This window comes from Ixodes scapularis, unplaced genomic scaffold, assembly GCF_016920785.2.
Source record: "Ixodes scapularis isolate PalLabHiFi unplaced genomic scaffold, ASM1692078v2 PGA_scaffold1__304_contigs__length_218370807, whole genome shotgun sequence".
Classification (NCBI taxonomy): domain Eukaryota; kingdom Metazoa; phylum Arthropoda; class Arachnida; order Ixodida; family Ixodidae; genus Ixodes; species Ixodes scapularis.
The window spans coordinates 104772075-104785570 of NW_024609846.1; the positions used below are offsets into that span (position 1 = coordinate 104772075).

Consider the following 13496-nt stretch of genomic DNA (forward strand, 5'->3'; position numbering starts at 1 on the left):
AAGATGTCTCATAAAAAAGCTTTTTGTTGTGTCAAAATTTCCACTAACATGGGTCTCACTCGAGTGAGAGGGTGATTACTTTTAGCACTGCCTTTCCTTGTGTAATGTGCATAATTCACCGGTCATCTGAGTCGAGTAAAGCACCAAACATGAAGGTGATGGCAGTAGATGGGTCACGTAGAGAGTACTTTGATCACAAACTAAACAAACCAGCACAAAGCGATACATGAAATTAGCTTGCACCAAGGCAGAATCTACGTAAAAATATCTGCGGTCCCGAGTACACCAAGCTACCCTAGCATACGCTTCGTGCCTTTAAGAGGGACCCCAGAGCAAGCTCACCATAGCAGTCTTGCTTTGAGAGGTCACAGGCTTCGTGGAGAGGGCAGTCGTCGTCCGTGGTGCACCTGGGTTTGGGGGGCACTTCCCTGGGCAGGCAGTCCCCGTGGTAAGGGTCCCCGTCCGTCGTCGGAGGGCATTTGCACTCAAAGGTCCCGGGCAGGTTGATGCAGGTGGCACCTCTCGAGCACGGCCGAGGGGTCAGTTCTACGCACTCGTCAATGTCTGCGGGCGGACAAGGAAACAGTCAGTTTTCCAGTCTCCGAACATCAACAAGCTGCGCACGCAGTGAAACCACCAATTTCCAGATACCATATTTTGCATTGTATAAACTTATAAAGAGACATTTTTGTTTCTCAAAAATTTCTGCCTGTGCATTTTATACAACAGTGCAAGTTATAGGCATTTTTTCCTATGAGTATGAACCTTAGCTGCGGAAATCTGTATACAGTATCTAATTGTTTGATTCGTTGGAGAGAATACCGAAACCGGCTCCTGCTTTTGTACACATTTGATCACAATACATAATATGCCGGTTAATCAAAACAGTTTTGCCCCGCCGAACGTACAAACATATAAGTGAGACTTATGCAGCAACTTTTTTGTGGAAATGGTTCTTTATAGGGGGTGCAACTCATAGACCAGAAAATATTGTACCTTAAGACAGGGGTTCCTAAATTTTTTCATCTCAAGAAATCTGCCTTGAATGGAAGTTAAGGAGCCCTTCCCAGTCTCAGCAATGAATGCAATGAAGCGGTGCAGACGTCTACAGGCCTCGTAAACTGTAATGCCCATCTAGAGAGTGTTTGGTTCATAGTTACCCATCAGTGACCGACTCAGATCTGCCAAATCAGTGCATAAACTGGAAAAACGTTTTACTTAACGGAAGGGACGGTCGAGGAAATGGAGGGGGTTTAGGGAACCATGAAAACCATGTCGCCGTATCAGACAACACCAGTGGAACTGGAAGTTTCTAGCCACTTTCTCAGTATGGTGTGTAGAGGATTTTTTCTGTCACTTTAAGTTCAAGAGCATTACTTTACAACCACAAACCTGCTACCCTAAACTGGTCAACACTGATGAGGTCGGTCGCCGTTTCAGGCCCGAGACTGCAGCACCCAACAGATGGTTATTATTCTGCTGAATTAAGCAATGGAAAGTGGCAACAGCACAAAATACTGCAACGCATCATACAGTATCCTACATGTTTTGTTCTGTTTGCTATAGCTTCCACAATGAGTAGTATAGTTCACATGGTAAACGAATAGGACCAGATAAAGGAAACATTGCTACGGTCACCTGTGGCAGGCACACTGAACCTCCGACCCTCGTCCTTGGCCCAAGGCAAAACTGTAACTAGCAATTTTCTCTAAAAAAGACATCAAAATTCAGTGTCTGTTATGCTATCCCCAAGACACATGCATGAGGGCGAAAGCGGAAAGCCGGAGCACAGATGCATTAAAGACAGACACCCCTCTTAATGTGCTGAGTCATCCTTCTTAATGTGCTGAGTCATCCTTCCCAATGTGCCGAGTCATCATCTTAATTCGCTTAGTCATCCACTTAATTCGCCTTAATTCCTCTTAATTAGCTGTGTGGTCCTTCTTAATTAGCTTTGAGTATGCTTAATTCCCATTGATTACTTTTACTTCTCCAAAATTACTCTTAATTCCCTTTAATTCCTCTTAATTCACTCTGATTCCTCTTAATTCGCCTTTGCTGTCCTTACTTTCATTGCCTCCAATTCGCCTGAGTGGTCACGGCACCTTTCGTGTCGCCGACGTGTTTTCGCTCAAGGACTTTGAAGGTCGACTGAACGATGAGACATACAAGGCTTCCACCCTAATAATAATGGGTCAAAGAGCCCTAGTAAAGGAACTGGGCCTTTCAAGTGTCCGAGGCAGAAACTGGGCGATCCTCTCACCCCTGCAGACGCCATTTGGCTGCAACCTGTAGCCCCGTGGACAGACGCAGAAGCCGGTCTGTCTGCCCGTGTAGACACACTCCTCGTTGATGGCACACGGGTTGGTTGTGGAACAGTTTCTGCTGGTGGCTACAGTCGGAGAGTGAGTGCAGAACGGATTCACCAAAGACTCTCGAGCTTGCACAACTGACCGATTATCACAAACGCACTTTAATTTCGTAAAGCACTAAGTACAGTAAAACCTCGTTATAACAAAGTTGAAGGAGCGGTCCTAATCATTTAGTTATAACCATTAGTTTGTTATAGCCGATGTCCATTTCTTCCCACTATAGCAAGCAAGGGGAATTATGATTGCTTTGTTATATCCATTAGTTTGTTATATCCCATTTTGTTATAACGAGGTTTTACTGTATACGTATGAACATAAGCCACTACATAAAACACGGAGCATGCAGCCATGTCACAAAATTTACAGGAGGAGCTTAACCTTCATCTTTAAGAGCGGAATGCGATAACTAAACATATAAACCCTCGCTCGTTCCCAAGCCATGCAAGCGTGTCTGCGTGGCCTAATCGGTGGCATGTCTGGCTCGTAGCTGAAGGGTCGTGGGTTTGAATTCTGCCTCCGCCTACGCCTAAAATTCTTAAAATTTTTTTCTTTAAGGCAAATGATTTACACTGCAATCCACTTTCATTGATACCAGATATAACGATCAGTTTATAGAGTTTCTAGACTAGAAGCAATCAGTTTCTAGTCCAGATACAACTTTATAAAGTGAAATTATATGAGACATGCGGCAACCTTTAATTCGCATTACATGTCATGTTTTAATCACTTTGATTCCACGCGTAACGTCACGTTACACGTGAGCGTTGTGGGCTGTTTGAAATTCCCGCACAAAGTCATGTGATTCTGACGTCATGACCGTTTCGACCAATCAGGATTTTCCTCTCATGCCGAATCCGACGTTGACGCCGGATTTTCTGCGACACGAGCTGCTAAACGAAGAAGCACCCACCCCCAGCTTTTGAGCCGACCCAGCTAACCGAGATGCTCCCCCGCATCAGCTGCTTCTCCGTGCATGCCGGTGCAAAGCGGTGAAGATTGACGCACACACGTCGGTCCAAAGCGGTGAAGATTGACGCAAACATGTCGGTGCAAAGCGGTGAAGCCCATCCTAGAATGCACCCCTTCTGCATTCTTTATCTCTGGCCTAAGAAGTGCCCATTCCTCGGTATAAGATTACCTCAAACATTTTGGGTGGGCACTTGCGTGGCATTGTATGGTAATCAAGAAATTGTCAAACGCAAAAGAAATCAAATTGATCTCTTTCATGGCCAAGTTTTGATAAGACCAAGCAACGAGCCAGCAGATAACTGGATGTTATAACATTTTAAGTACATTGACACAGTAAATAGTATTGCAAAGAAGAGAAGATGCAAGGAAAATGTAAGGAATACAGGGCGAGAAGATATTACAACGGTAGTTGGTGCCACTTACCAATGCAGTAGTCGTATTTCCTGTGGAACACCGAAGGGCATCCGCAGTAGCCGTTGTCCAAGCAGAGAAGGTTTCCTGGACACTGGAACTCGTGCGGACAGCCAACCACTACGTATAGAAAAAAAACAAATGTTGCAAAGCGAAATTCGGCAATGGGAAAAAAGTCTGCTCAGCATCATGACTGCGTTCAATGTTTTGTGCAGTTCTTAACAAATTCAGTCAATACAATGGTGCAAAAATTCTGCAATTGGTTCTGTGTATGAAGAGCAGGGTTCTCTCACATTTGTGGCAGTAGACTTGAGGATTGCCCGAATATCCGGGCGGGCACTCGCACGTCGGCCTGTGGCTGATGACGCGGCACCTCGCATACTCTCCGCAGGCGTCGGCCGAGAGACACGGGTCTATCGTTGGAAAAGGGGAAACGACTTAAGCTCGTGCATCCCTCTCATACTTAACAACTCGTTTCTAAACACATGCATGAAAACTCCGAAGAGATCTTTTTCTTGCTGTAGTGTTTCACTGAATAATGCCAGGGAAAAAACCCGACCAATTATTGCTTCGTCGCCCAGCCCCAATAACAAGCAGAAAAAATCTAAACCATAGACAAAAGCTCACCGTAACATTTCAGCAGATATACGTCGCAAGCCTTGTTGGTCGCACAGTCGGTGTCTCTGGTACATTCCCCTCTGGGAGGTTCGCCTGCATGGAATGTGATGCACGAATTGATCGTTGCAGAGGCAAGACTAAATCATCACACCATCCCAAAGCCAAAAGCCGAGGTGGTTCGGATGGCACTCACATCCGTGATGGAACGGCTCTCCCGACGTGCCTGGCGGGCATGTGCACTGGTAGCTGCCAATGTTGTTGTAGCACTGAGCACCGTGCGCGCACGGGAACGGGTGTTGCTCGCATTCGTTGATATCTAGCAAGGAGGAGACGTTGCTCAGAGTTAGATCCCAGACACAAAAAAAAGATCAAGACTGAACTGGACAATGAAGAATGGGAGAGGCATGACAACTCTCTCCGCTCAAAACCATCGATCAAGGTCCTAATGGGGAAGTGCACCTACCCCTGCAGATTCCATTTGGCATCAGAACAAATCCCTTGGGGCAGACGCAGAAGCCCACTTGACCGCCCTCGTAGACGCACTCCTGGTTCTCCGCGCAGGGATTGGTCGTGGTGCAGTTGATGCTCGTCACTGTAATGGCAAAAATGAAACGTGTCGCACCATTTAATGTTGATGCGCGCGGTGATAACACTGCGTACGCTCACGTAAGGGCCGTGCCCTGAAATATAGGCTAAGTGCCTTAAGTATAGCATACGATAAGTGACTAGAGTAACCCACAACTTAAATAAAAACTTTTATATACGTACGAATGCAGAAATAGTTCCTTTGCAGGAAAGGCTTCGGGCAGCCGCAGCGATCTCCAAGGCACTGAAGGTTTCCTGGACACTCGTGGTGATGGATGCAAGGTCGAGCTGACGAGCAAAAGGATTATGCTCTTTCAGTTACGAGCTGAGACTAGGCTAAATAACACGATACTGCCATCGCTTTTTATATATCTGCCAAAAGAAGTCAAAGCTTTTTAACAGACCCAAAACATTCTAGGTTCTTACTCGCACTGAAGAGACAAGCTCACTGGTGCATGTGCTTAAATGAGATAAAGAAAAAGAACTGCTGCATCAAGCCAAGCAAGTACATTTCATGAATCAAATATTTGAATTTACTTTCAGGATTCTTTGCTATTTTTCCTTCAACATGTTGAAAGAAGGATAAGCAGTGCATGACATCAATTTCATTCACAGGCCAAAAAGATGCCTTGAACAAACACAGCACACATTTGGTGATAAAAGAAAAAAGTGCAATGAATTGTAGCATTTTCAAAATAAGGCTTGAGATGACATCTTTGCAGCCCCAACATTCCACGAATTGGCAAAGTGCTAAACATACTCACGCAAGAAAAATGTCTTGAACATAATATTTAAAATATGTGCTCAAAACAGAGCACCTACTTTCCGGGTAAGTATAGTAAACATGCAAAACTCGTGCCTACCAATGGAGCACTCCACGTTGGGATTTCCACGAAGTCCACTGGGGCAGTAGCACTCTGGGCGGTGATACACGCCACGGCATTCGGCACCACGACCGCAGACACCGGGCTTTAGGCAAGCGTCTGTGATGGCAGTCGAAAAATAGGAACTCTGAGCATAAAGCAGCAAAACTCAACTTAACATTAACAACAACACATACAAGACAAGCCAGACAACAAACAGTAGGCACAATTCGGCAGGTGGATTTTTTTAGCTCAAATCAATTCTCGTGGAAAGATAACTACAGAACAAACTGGGAATAGCGCGTGCTGCAACATTTTAAGTGGGAATTCATATTGACACAAAATAATTCCAAATTTTTATAGAAATGTTCGAAAAAAAAATGGGTGAAGCACCTTTAACAACCACAAGACTGCCACCATTAAAGTTGTACGAATGCAGGTCAACGTGCACCAGGCACGTACATGACAAAATGCTGTATGAAGGGGAGGGGGGAGAGGAGGCCCCAGCAAAATGGAAGATTTTGGGGGGGGGCTCAGGCCCTATGGTTCCCCCCCCCCCCCCCCCCCCCCCCCTCGAGGTAAGAAGAGGTGGCTGCATAAACAGATTTCATAAAGAAGCTGCAAAAATGGCCAAGCAACACTGGCCTCATAAAGTAACCACATCATCTAGGCTCTACATTTGCACCACTGAAGAATGGTGAGAAGAAGTTTATGAGTTGCAGCATTCTTTGGACATTCGGCAGCTATAGAGTCAGCGACAGGTTAAGAATCCGGCAGACGCTCCGCCTCCAGCGCATGCTCACTGTCAGGGCTTCATCCGCTCGTGCGACAAAGTTTTGTCGAAGGCAGGAGCAGCTACTGGGTTCTAAACCCGTCACCGACTGTTGGTCACACTTCCGGTGCTCTGTTGGAAAAACTTCCATGGTGTGTGCGAGCAGACGAGAGACGGGCGGTGCTTACCGTAGCACTGCTCGGTGAGGGTGTTGCAGGCCTCGCTGTCCTTGCAGTCGGTGTCCCGGGTGCAGCCCTGGATGCGCTGTCGGCAGCGCCCGTGGTAGGGGTCGCCCACCAGGTTGTTGGGGCAGCTGCACTTGTAGCTGCCCGGCAGGTTGCTGCAGGTGGCACCGTGGGCGCACGGGCCCAGGCCATGCAGGCACTCGTTGATGTCTGCGCACAGCGAGCAGAGTCACAGTGATGCGACGCTCGCTCGGACAAATAGATAGTATGCAAGAACCGTTTTAATCGTGGCTGCTACAAAAAAAATAGAGTGGCTTTGACGATCCGTCACATGCAATGAAAGTGTGATAGCTCTTGATGGTGTTTTTAACGAGTAGCACTCAGAAATGCTTCCATGTCTATTTGATTGTTTTATTAATATGCGGTGCCTACCCTACTATGCAGCCCCCGTTCCTATGCAGTGGAGAAAGGGGTGGGGTAGGGAAAGGGCAGTAATAGCGCACCGCTACGATGCCAAATCTACAGCTGTCCCTCATTGCCAACACACTCCCACGGCCTTGCTTTGGTGTGACCAACACCGGCACAAGCAAGCGAGCCTTGTTCAGGGTTCCCACATAAAGCTACCGCTTTAAAATATGTCTGTAATTCTGCAGCCCCTCCTGCGATCCTGAAAGTTTCCTTCAGATATACTACTGCTGCGCGTTGTTCTGAAAGACAATATGCCAGATTCAAACGGACGAGCCGACACACATTCACTCTGCGGCGAACCTGCAAAGAGCAACCGACCAATGACACGCACCTTTGCACTTCTCGTTGACGCACACATATCCCGTGCCGCAGTGGCGGTCTTCCGTGCACTCGGGCAAGGGAACTGCGAGCATGGGACAAGAGGCGGGAAACTTGTGAGCACGAACCGCGGGTCGATTTCGCGGGGACTTCAAACTGAGCGGCGGCCTCTGCGACTCACCCAGGCTGCAGCGATCAGCGGGGTTGCCAGTGTAGCCGGGGAGGCACTCGCAGGAGGCCTGGTGGTGGTGTGCGCGGCACTGGGTGTTGATGCCGCACACCCCGCCCAGGCTGCAAGGGTCCTGGCAGTGGCCGTTGATGCAGACCTTGTCGAAGAAGCAGTTGTCGTCACTGCGGCAGCCCTCTGCGGAGGAGGAAGTGAGGTCGCCCTTAGAGTTAATGCACAGAGTAGACAGGGCCATTAAAGAGCTGCTGTGGTTGTAGGTGAAAGCTGTTGTATTTGGCCACCAGGGGGCTAGTATTTCCGGAAACTTTTCCAGTGCAAAAAGAGCTACAGCTTTGTTGTGTGCCCCACCATCTTGTAGCACGATGCAGTCAGTCTTCCGCCGTAATTCTATAATAAACAGTTCTGTACGTTCCCCTGCACCATCCTCGATGCAACAGTTACACAGACGGTGAAAGGCAGCTGTCGAAATACTTGCGGCCTGTTGCGTATCGTGCCATCTATTACGTAAAAGGCACACCTAACATATTGAGTGTATGCTTTGGAAAAAAATAAATAAACTGAAAACTTCAAGTCGAAGATAGAAGACGACAAAATATTAAAGCACATGCCCTGCCATCTCATACCTAATATACATTAGATGATAGAACATACCTTTGCATAAAGAAATCAGCCTTTTCTAGTTTTTAATTTTATTATACATCGACAAATTCACCCTGTCAGCACCATGCCTGTACCAGCACAGGCATAGTATTACAAATTTGCTTCACTATTTTCATAATTTTCTTATACTCTAATACTACAAAGTAAAAAGCTGGAAAAAACCTGGAAGTGTCAGGGCCAATTTTTCTCAAGACTTCCAGCATTATTCTGTATGCTGACCAACTAGGGTAACCACCTTTCTGCTAGCGAAATGCGGGACACACGGGACTGGGGAAGGGGGGTGGAGGTGGGGCGAGGAATTTACGAACACACACAACACGAATCGAGGCTCTGTTAACACATTTAATATATTGCGCTGTTTATACACCCGCAAAGTGCATTGCAATAAGTCTAAAATTATTTTCACTCTCAGGGATATATCTTCATGTTATTAAATGTGTCGAAGTTGAAAGTATAAAAATCAACTGCAGCAGAACTCAGAGCATAAAATGAAATTAAGAAGCAGTAAATCTTTTTCGGGTAATCAGCATGGTCCTACGCACATTTTTAACATTATTTTCTTTTTCGACCGCTGTGAGTTGCAGGCTTTTTGCCTTCGCTAAAAAAAAAATATTTTTTTTTTGTTGTGTCAATGATATTTTTGTTGCGTCAACAATATTTTCATATCGTTGACACAACGATATGAAAAAAATTACAGCACTTTATATTTAAAAATTTGCCGAGCAATTTTCTCTCACAATATTCTGCCTCCAAGGGGAGAGGCACAACGGCACATGCGCGTCGGTTCTCCTGCAATAACGACAGTCACTTTCCGCTATGCTTGGATAGAAAATGGCGTACCATTGTGATTCATACAATTCCCAGCGACCCCCGCACTTCCCCGTGCCCCGTTGTTGGGCAGCACCACGAGTTGCAGAGCGAATTTTACGACAGTGTGAAATGCGGGACATTTTAAAGATTTGGGAATTTCTCGCTGGATGCGGGACACCAGCCCTCAATGCAGGACAGTCCCGCGAGTCGCGGGACGGGTGGTCACCCTATGACCAACTAGGTAACAATAAATAGAACCATGAAGTGACAGGGATCTATTGTAGTCTATGAAAAAACAACATTTCTGGCAACAACTCACCAACACATCTGGATGAGATGCAGATTGCGCCGAAGCCACACTCCTCGTCTCTCCTGCAGGAGCCATCGGGAACTGTTGGACAGAAAAGCGTTTTCGTCAGACACGCCCGCCAACCTCCAGCACCCGCCGGCGCAGACAGATGGGAGGCACGAGGAAAACCTCACCTTTGTCGCAGGCAATGTTGGGGTCTCCGGTGAAGCCGTGCTCACAAGAACAGAGCTCCCGGTGGTTAACGGGAGAGCAGAAAGCGTCGCGGCCACAGATCCCACTTCGGTGACACGGGTTCTGGCACCAGTTCTGAATACAAGCCAGGTCTGATGGACAGTTGGCGTCTGACCGGCAGCCAACTGGAAACATGAGGGGGGCAGGTGAGGAAAATTACTTCTAAATTTCTCTGCAAGCAATTGATCAGTTCTACTTCAGCATCTCAGCATTTATAAAACTTGGAGAAGACTTAAGCTTAGCCTTCAAGAGTGGAACGCGATAGCGAAACGTATAAACTCCCGTTTGTTCCCAAGCCGTGAAAGTGTGCCTTGCGTGGCCTGGTCAGTAATGTGTCTGGCTTGCAACCAAAGGGTCGTAGGTTTGAATCCTACCTAAAATTCTTAAAATTTTTTCTTAATGAATTACTTAATACAGCGAAGTCATTTGAGACATGCAGCGACCTTTAATTCACATTACATGTCATGTCATGTCTTTTAATCACATTCATTCCACGCGTGACGTCACGTTTCACGTGAGCGTTGTGGGTTGTTTGAAGTTCCCGCACGAGGTCACGTGGCTGTGACGTCGTGACCCTATCGACCAATCAAGATTTTCGCTGCACACCACCGACACCAGCTTTTCGGCGCCACGCCACCGATTTTCTGCAGCACGAATTCTTTAACGCTATCGCGTTAAAAACATTTCTTACTAAAACAAAAGCATTCAACAGTTAATTGCCACACGGCAAATACATGAGGATCCGTCTTCACGAGAATCTCAAATGTAAAGGTTGAGCCGTACCGATGCACTTGTGCTGTTCGCAGATGCGGCCATAAGGACACTCGTCGTCCCTGTTGCATTCGGGTGGCGGTTGAACTGAAACCGAAATCGTAGCAATGAGCATCTCTACTCATAAAAAATGTACAGCTCTTCCACTTCACGTGAAGATGGAAAACCAGCGAAGCTGTTATTTTTACGACGTCTAGGACAATATCTAGGACGACCTCAAGGACGACTTGGACGACCTCAAGGATGCTGCCTAGAGGATGACCTCAAGGACGACTTCTAGGACGACCTCGAAGACGACGCCTAGAGGACAACGCCTCTAGGATGACGCTTAGAGAAAATCAGCCTTCCCACTCTAGCGAAAACCATAGTGGAAAGGCTGGAAAGGTTGCCGCCGTCGCTCGTAGATGGCGGTAGCTGTCTGGAGTTTTGTGTCGACATTTGTTTGTCTGTGGACACAATACTGGGGAAACTAGCCCTTAAAAGCTCCGCTGTAAAAGATTGTCAAGCTAAATAAGCCAGCACAAGCTGTTTGTCTTTGCACTGCCACAGAATACTCTAAGAAGCTCGGTAAAGGAGTGCATGAGACACTCACCCTTAACACAGTGGTGCTTGGGATCCCCGGTGTGGTCTGGCAGGCAGGCACAGACCCGGTCGTGGTTGATGGCCTTGCACACGGCGTTGATGCCACATGCGCCGTACACCTTGCAGGGGTCTTGACACACGTTGCGCAGGCACACCTCCAGGAAGGGACAGTTCTCGTTGTTACGACAGCCCGCTGCGAAAAAAAAAGGGAACTCTCTGCGACATGCTTTTTGCGCCTTTTATTTCATTAATTAACGAAGATGGCATTAATACTGTCCCATGTCCCCAACATCCTGTGTGAACATCAGATATAGCTTATTAAAGAGGCACCAACATCTCAAAGGTCGTATTTTTTGTTCTTGTCTAAAACAATGCAAGTTGTAGTCATAGACATGCAAAAAAATACAACGCGAAAAAACCTTTCCTCATGCGCACACGCACCTTTTTATTTTTGCCGTTCTTCTCTGCCTCTTCTCATCTCCTTGCTTCTTTTTATTTGTGACATAATCGGTTATGAAATTTAGAAGCTTTGTTAGCGACATTTCCATAATATTTAATAAAGGCATTTGTGAAACATGTTCCTTAATGCAATTGCAAACGCACTACAGCCCTTTCTGAAATACTGAAAATCGCAGTCCGGAGTAATGCCGCCTCCTGGCTTCTTATCTTCCCTCAGAAAACAAGCTGGCGCTCGGCACATGTAGCACTGAGGACGATCGGTGAGTCGGGGAATCGGACGAAGTTATCTTTCTTAGGTGCCCAACGACCTCTCAAATTTCGAAAAGGAAATCGTCAAACAGTCAAAAACACTGGGTTTGGTGTCTGTGACCCGTAGTTTCCGTTGCGACTCTGCTGGGGCAGCCTTTCAAGCGGAACTGGCATGACGTGGCCCCTCACGTCGGTCACAAAAGTCCACTGCGCATTCTCTTCGACCTCGCACCATTGCAAAGAATTTGAGATCGCTGAAAAGGCCCTAAAAGAACTTCAAATTTATAAGCGAAGCATCGTCTATTCACAGCGACAGACAGCACGCATGGATAACAGCGGTTGATCGCGGGACGCGTACCAACATAACACTTCAGGTCGGGACAGTTTGGAGGCATGAGAGAAACTCAAATTGCAAGATGACTCAATCTTTGACGTCAATGCACTGGCGCAGATCTCGCAGGAACTTCAAATTCGGCTTTAGGAAATTGTTTTTTTACTTCACAAATACAGTTCCCAAGTTTCAAATCTTGAAGGTATTGTCCAGGCATCATTTTCAATCGTTTCGGGTAACAGGCAAAACACAGTAGCAGTATATTCAATATCATTAGGACATGTTTAGAACCTTTGATAGACACGATATGGCCTTTTTCTCAAGTCTACGAGTGTGTACGAGCTGCCACACACCAGCTACTTTTGATAGTCTCTTTGCTTAGTAAAAGCTGCTAATACAGAGTTTCCAAAAAGCAACTCATAAATGCATGACAAGTATACTACTTTCAGAAAGTTGGATGATGCAGATAAATAGACTAAGATGCAAATGATCACCTAGCGTTTGCACAGTGACCTGTACTAATAAGGTGAAGTTCTCGTGGCTTATTAACTTACGTATGCAGTTTCCTTGGTTGCAAATGTTCCCGACTGCACAATCGGTGTCATGGAAGCAGGGGCCTGGCTCCCGTACTGAAGCAGAAGATCAGACAAGAATGATCAGGCAGAGATCAGCAAATGTTGTACCAGAAACCAGCAGGACAACTTCCCAACTGGCATTCTCTATTACTTTGTGAATGTGGCAAGAAAAAAAACTCACTCTCTTTGCACTCAATCTGGGCATCACCCTGGAAGCCTGAGGGGCAGGAACACAGGGCACGGTGGTTCCGGGGCTGGCATTCGGCGTTGAGGCCGCAGATGTTGGGCAGGCTGCAGACGTACTGGCACTGGCCGTTGACGCAGGCCTTCTCGTCGGGACAGTTGTTGTCATGGCGACAGCCCTCTGTAGTCAAAGGAGGCAGACTGGGTTAGCTTACATGTTAAGACTGAAGCTCGGGCTCGTTAATGGTACATATGTTTAAACGGAGAGAACAGCACACATAAAAAGTCGACCACGAAAAAAAAGGAGAGTGTGCTCCGCTCTTCCGTCGTCGTCTCTTGCGTGCGCTGTTCTCACTGTTCATAAACACGCATTACACGGGTATGCGAGACAAAGAAAGCAAGCAGCCATACCTATGCAGCGGTTGTTGTCACAGATGAATCCGGTCAGGCATTCGCTGTCTCTCGTACACTCGGGCTTCGGCTCATCTGGGGCAAAAAGGACGAAAAAAAGCGCAAGACGTCAGTCACCATAGAAAAGAAATAGCAGTTGTTCTCTTTTAAAACGACGATTAAACGAGGGGAGCAGT

The 13496-nt window shown here is 46.8% G+C and overlaps 1 protein-coding gene across 1 annotated transcript in view; it reads right to left on the minus strand.

Moving 5' to 3' along the window:
- LOC8032740 overlaps nucleotides 1-13496 on the minus strand; it is a 166443-nt gene that overhangs the window by 26230 nt on the left and 126717 nt on the right. Inside the window, exons 94-112 of the mRNA XM_042290288.1 lie at nucleotides 13321-13395; nucleotides 12908-13090; nucleotides 12706-12780; nucleotides 11123-11305; nucleotides 10543-10617; nucleotides 9702-9884; nucleotides 9538-9609; nucleotides 7743-7925; nucleotides 7575-7646; nucleotides 6779-6985; nucleotides 5819-5938; nucleotides 5139-5243; nucleotides 4834-4962; nucleotides 4564-4686; nucleotides 4380-4463; nucleotides 4046-4165; nucleotides 3765-3872; nucleotides 2264-2392; nucleotides 343-564 (exon numbers count right to left, since the gene is read on the minus strand). Of these exons, the coding sequence (XP_042146222.1) occupies nucleotides 343-564; nucleotides 2264-2392; nucleotides 3765-3872; nucleotides 4046-4165; nucleotides 4380-4463; nucleotides 4564-4686; nucleotides 4834-4962; nucleotides 5139-5243; nucleotides 5819-5938; nucleotides 6779-6985; nucleotides 7575-7646; nucleotides 7743-7925; nucleotides 9538-9609; nucleotides 9702-9884; nucleotides 10543-10617; nucleotides 11123-11305; nucleotides 12706-12780; nucleotides 12908-13090; nucleotides 13321-13395 (2448 nt within the window). The remainder of the gene's footprint in view (nucleotides 1-342; nucleotides 565-2263; nucleotides 2393-3764; nucleotides 3873-4045; nucleotides 4166-4379; nucleotides 4464-4563; nucleotides 4687-4833; nucleotides 4963-5138; nucleotides 5244-5818; nucleotides 5939-6778; nucleotides 6986-7574; nucleotides 7647-7742; nucleotides 7926-9537; nucleotides 9610-9701; nucleotides 9885-10542; nucleotides 10618-11122; nucleotides 11306-12705; nucleotides 12781-12907; nucleotides 13091-13320; nucleotides 13396-13496) is intronic.